Here is a 5,000-nt window from a genome sequence, read left to right as displayed (position 1 = left end):
TTACTCATGAGACCTGCCTGACCTTTTAGTGCTTGTGCACCGAACAAATTTGTTCTGCTAAACGAGGCCTTGCGCATGTGCTGACCATATCAGGTCATGCACTAACTGCAGAACTTTCTGCTGGGCCTTCTCAAAGCTGAACAAGCGTGCCAAAGCTCCACTTCCAACCAGGGCTATTTTTGTACCGAGGTTTAAATAGATTTTTGGTGATCTGCAGTATGAGCTCAAAAAGTGCGATTGTATTGTGTTGTTATGTAGCACCTGCCACTAATACACTGTAGGCACTGATGCTTTACAGACAGAAAGGACGCCCCCGAAGTAGGATGGACAGTCTTAAACCTGCTTTTCTTCACTAGCTTAATGAGACACTTGATTGAAAGGTTAGAAGCAGCTAAATATTCGCTTTAACTTTTCATTTTAGTACCCCAACTTCTCAACTCCTCCCCCGCCCTAAAAAAACAAAACAAAACAAGGTTCATTGTTATCTACCTTGTCCCGACTCAAGCATTATATCATATAGCGAGTCCAATCTCCTTTGTGGCAGCAGTAATGTATGAGGGTAAGTGTGGAGCGTGTCTGTCTGACTCGTGTCTAGAGATTGTCTCAGAGAGAACCCGGAGGAGTCCTCTCAGAGGAAGCTGAGGAGGACCTGATTGGACACAGGTTTCACTGGTATTCTGGAAGGGCAGGCTGACATCACAGCAGCCTGGCTTTGCTTGGAGGGGAGGGGATATAATTGGTTGCAGCTTGGCTTCTCGGTTTTGAGCCTTTGTTTTCACTTTGACGCAATCTGGGCTCGATTCAGCAGTCTTTTTGAAGAAAGAGTAGGAAACACAAGACATTTCCAGCAGCGGCAGTTTGTGTACAAGAGAGATAATAGCATTAATATTAATCATCCCAGCAATAGAATATTAATGCTACTACTAATAATTAATTATTAGTGTTAAGAGTAGCACTAATAGTTGTTGTTGGGGAGGATTTCGGTCATATTCAGGTCATATTTAACTGAGTATGCCATCATACGTGTCACTTTTCCAAAGCCTGCATGTCCTGACAAAGAACGCATGCCTAGAGGAGATGCGCAAAGCTGACTTTCATCTTGAGGCCGTGTGTTAGGTGTTGCACAACTTCTGCCTCTGGGCTACATATAGCAACAGTTTGCACATGAGCACAGATGTATATCGAGACCTACAGAGACTGCTGTCAAAAATCACAAAAATCTGCAAATTAAAAGGTCATGGAACCAAACGTTCGGTGACAGAATTCTCACCCTGACAGCTGTGATCACAGATAAATGTAGTTCTACGTGGTGTTCGGAGAGACTTCGCACTGCAGACACTCTTCACGTCCTTTTTCTGCGTTTTCTTAGCTGATCCGTTTTTCTTTCCTTCTTCTTGTTCTGTTCGTCTAGATTTGTGACTCCTAAGAGCCACTTGCTGCATTAAAAACAGCAAAGCTGATTTTAAGGGGGAGAATCTCTCGTAACGTGTGTGAACTCTTTCTGGTCTGCCGTAGATGGAGGATATCGACGCCATGTTCACTGACATGCTCCAGGAGATGGATCTCCTCACGCTGGTAAGACCTTTCATGCCGTCTCATAGCCGTCACGCCATAATGACCCTGGCCACTGTTGGTCAGTGACCGAAGCTTATGTTCCCACCTGCTCTGAGGTTTCAGTAGTATTCTCAATAACTGGTGTTTGAAGGTTTATCAAGATTTCCTATGTGTTAGAGTTTTTATCTGTGAGTCCCTTTGTCTAATTTAAAATTACAAGGGGCATCTTTGAGTTTTTTACATAGTTTCAATTCTCCTGTGGCACAGTACAGAGTGTGCAGTTCACTTGACACCTGACACAGTAGCACTCAAATACGTGTGGTCTTCTCTGTGGTGCCCAGAAAAGTTTGGACTGTTGACAAGATGGGAACATGTTGCTGGCCAGTTCAGAGCAAGAAGCTTAGAAATGCCTCACCCAAAACCTCCTCTATTCATGCATCAACATGCTGTAAAGATGCTTCTTATATGTAAATAAAGTTCACAGGAGTTCAAAGAATGGAGAGTTCCTCTGTTGAAAATGATATTGTGAAGATACATGGGTGTGTGGGTGATGTAGATGATATCTGTGAGCCAATCTGTCCTTTTTGTGCGTTTTGTCAGAGCCTAGCAGATGAAGTTCCAGAGTCCCCAGTTACCGTCCAGTCCAGCCAGCAAGTCAACCTCTCCATTGGCTTCACAGATCTGAATGGTAAATGGGCCTGGAACACGTGGTTCTGGGATGAGGTGTTCTGTTTCCAACCTCACGGCAGTTCATGACAGACTCTTAACCTATGCTTGGCGGCCCTATTCATCAAATATGTCACTTTTCATAAGAAATATGCTATTAATTAGCCATAACATTGCACAGGCCAAGTGATGCAGAACCCTGCAGCTTTGTGTCTGAAAGGTCTGGCTACAGTGCAGACACCAGTCTGATAAGCCTGCTGTCCCCTTCAACGTTGTTTAATTTCCCTCCCGTTTGTCTTCTTGTCTTCCAAGCATCCCTACATGAACTTGAGGACAATGACCTGGACGCGCTGATGGCCGACCTGGTGGCGGATCTTAGCGCCACCGAGGAGAAGTTCGCTGCAGAAAGAGGTGGAGTACAGGAGCTCCCGGCTCCCACGGCTCCCGCGCCTTCCGCGCCTCCCAGAGCTGAGTTTGATCCTGCTGGCCCCTTTGCACCTCCGCCCCCACAGCCTAAGGCTGAACCTCCTGTTCATAGCAACAGTGCGAGTTTCACTTCTACGGCCGCTAACACAACGCTACCACCCCCATCCACGCCGTGCTCGAAAATATCTCCAGTAAGTTACACTCTGAGTCACATATGCACACCCACCCACACCCTCACACACTCCTTCACACTCACGGGCACACACACCCACACACGCAATTGCATGCATGCATTCGAAAGCAATTTCCCACCAGATAACGCTGGTCACGGTTTACTGTGAAAGTTGTAAGGTACTATCAGTGTGATTGTTGCTTCTAGTGTACATAGCATTTCAGAAATAATTATGCAATATTTAAAATACTTCATCTTTTAGGCCCCTGTCAGTACAGGTCTGTTTAGTTTACATTTTCTCAAAGGATTGAGAAATATTACACTGGAAACACAGGCTTCATTCATGCATGCTACAGCCTGTGTTATAGTAAACTGTGTTATTGTTCTATGAGAAAGAAACAGGGTGTAACACACACACACGCACACACACAAACATACACAGTATATGAACCCAAGGTTCTGGATCTGCAACCATAGAAAGTCAGGATCAGTGCAGGAGCGTGCACACCCTGTTTAGTGCACAGGAAGAGAACGGTGGAAGCACATTTTGGTGAAAGCACTTCAGCAGCAAATCTCTTCAATTTATTGCATAACAAACATTGCATCTCTAACTTCTATTTATCAGCACATTTACTGTAAGGCTCGAGAAATGAAACGCATATTTTCACCGTGAAAACAACCACGCCTGGTTTGTGTTGACTCGCTGGTGCCGTACACCTTTGAATGTGCTGCACAAAGTAAGACACTGGGCACCAGACATGGGCTTCCATCTAGACCAGTCTAGAAAACATATCATATACCGATCATTAGAGGTCAGTCTAGAAAACGGTCCACTGGTGTTTACCAAGACCTGCAACGTGGGGAGGGGCATGAATGGTGTGTGGTTCCTTGCAGTGACCCTCATGCATAAGAGGCGGCAGGTACCGGGCCTCGAGCTTGCTGCCATGCCTTGCTGGAGGGACTGTGGAGCGTGTGTAAGCTGACCTTTGCTGAACTTTGGTGTGTTCAGGAGGACGCGGAAGCGCAGATGAAAGCAGACAAAATTAAACTCGCCCTGGAGAAGCTGAAGGAGGCCAAAGTGAAGAAGGTGAGAATGTCAAATCGCTCCTAAGTTTCTGAAAGGATGCATGATGGAGGATGCAGACGCTATTAACTGTAAGTGGTGGGGAATAACACAGCCATGCGTCTATTCAGTGTCAGACACATACGCATTCTGTTGTTCAGCTGAAGTTGTCCATGGGGCTTTCTACAATTGGAAAACATCTGTGGCGTAGGACAAAACATTCAGGGATAGTCAGGAGGCTTAAACAACCAATATTCCAGTAACATAGCTCACTCTAGCTCAAGCTCTGAATAAAATGTCTCAGAAACACCACTGAGAAAGGTTCTTCTTCACCTTTGCCAGAGGTGAACCAGTGACGGACCCGACCACACACCATTCTTTCATACCTTTCTCCAAAGCCCTTTAAAACAATCGCTTTTGTTTAGTCTCCCCTTCAACGTGTCGCGTGCTCCTGAAAAGTGATTGACAGATGTGGAGGCCCGCCTACCCGCAGAGAAGATTCATGGTGTGTTTTTTTGGTGTTGCTAATAACAGCCCTGACTGTTACACAGACTTTAGTCACAGACTTTTGTTCTTCTCCCATAGCATCTGTTGTAGTGAAAGCTATCAGGAAACATTAAAAAATCTCTTACATTAGATATAATGAATGGCACCCCATATATACATCATATATGTCATCTATAGTTCCCAGAATTATTCATGTTTCTCAGGTAATACCGATGCTTTTTCATTTCATCTTTTTTCAACCATTTCTCTGAAACCCATTAATCAGAATAAAGGATGTCTGCCATCATGCAGGTATACCACGAGCAGTGAAACACCGCAGCCGTGTTTCCTCCCCACAGACAAAACCAAGCGAAATGTGCGGCCCAAGCCGGAATCTTCTGGCACACAGGAAACAGATTTTAGAAGGATATACATCTCCTGACATTTGACAGCATTCCTCTCAGTGGTCTTTTATTTCTGAATAGTGATATGAGCTTTTTCAGCTGTCAGGTCAGGCGTGGCCGTCTTCCTACGCCTCCAGGATGGTTAGGGTCAGTCAGGCTTGTTTGGAAATTAAATTCTTTGTTTCGTTTCCTCAATAGAAGCTAAGAATGTCACATGAATTGTTTCATC

General features: G+C 45.0%; 1 protein-coding gene across 1 annotated transcript in view; it reads left to right on the top strand.

Moving 5' to 3' along the window:
* apbb1ip (amyloid beta (A4) precursor protein-binding, family B, member 1 interacting protein) overlaps positions 1–5,000 on the top strand; it is a 17,242-nt gene that overhangs the window by 3,803 nt on the left and 8,439 nt on the right. Inside the window, exons 2-5 of the mRNA XM_027017762.2 lie at positions 1,516–1,575; positions 2,155–2,242; positions 2,533–2,837; positions 3,828–3,905. Coding sequence (XP_026873563.2) covers positions 1,516–1,575; positions 2,155–2,242; positions 2,533–2,837; positions 3,828–3,905 — 531 coding nt within the window. The remainder of the gene's footprint in view (positions 1–1,515; positions 1,576–2,154; positions 2,243–2,532; positions 2,838–3,827; positions 3,906–5,000) is intronic.

The sequence above is a fragment of the Electrophorus electricus genome, chromosome 10 (assembly GCF_013358815.1).
Source record: "Electrophorus electricus isolate fEleEle1 chromosome 10, fEleEle1.pri, whole genome shotgun sequence".
NCBI classification, from domain to species: Eukaryota; Metazoa; Chordata; class Actinopteri; order Gymnotiformes; family Gymnotidae; genus Electrophorus; species Electrophorus electricus.
Note: the sequence above shows the minus strand (reverse complement) of the source record. Positions and strands in the feature narration are given on the sequence as shown.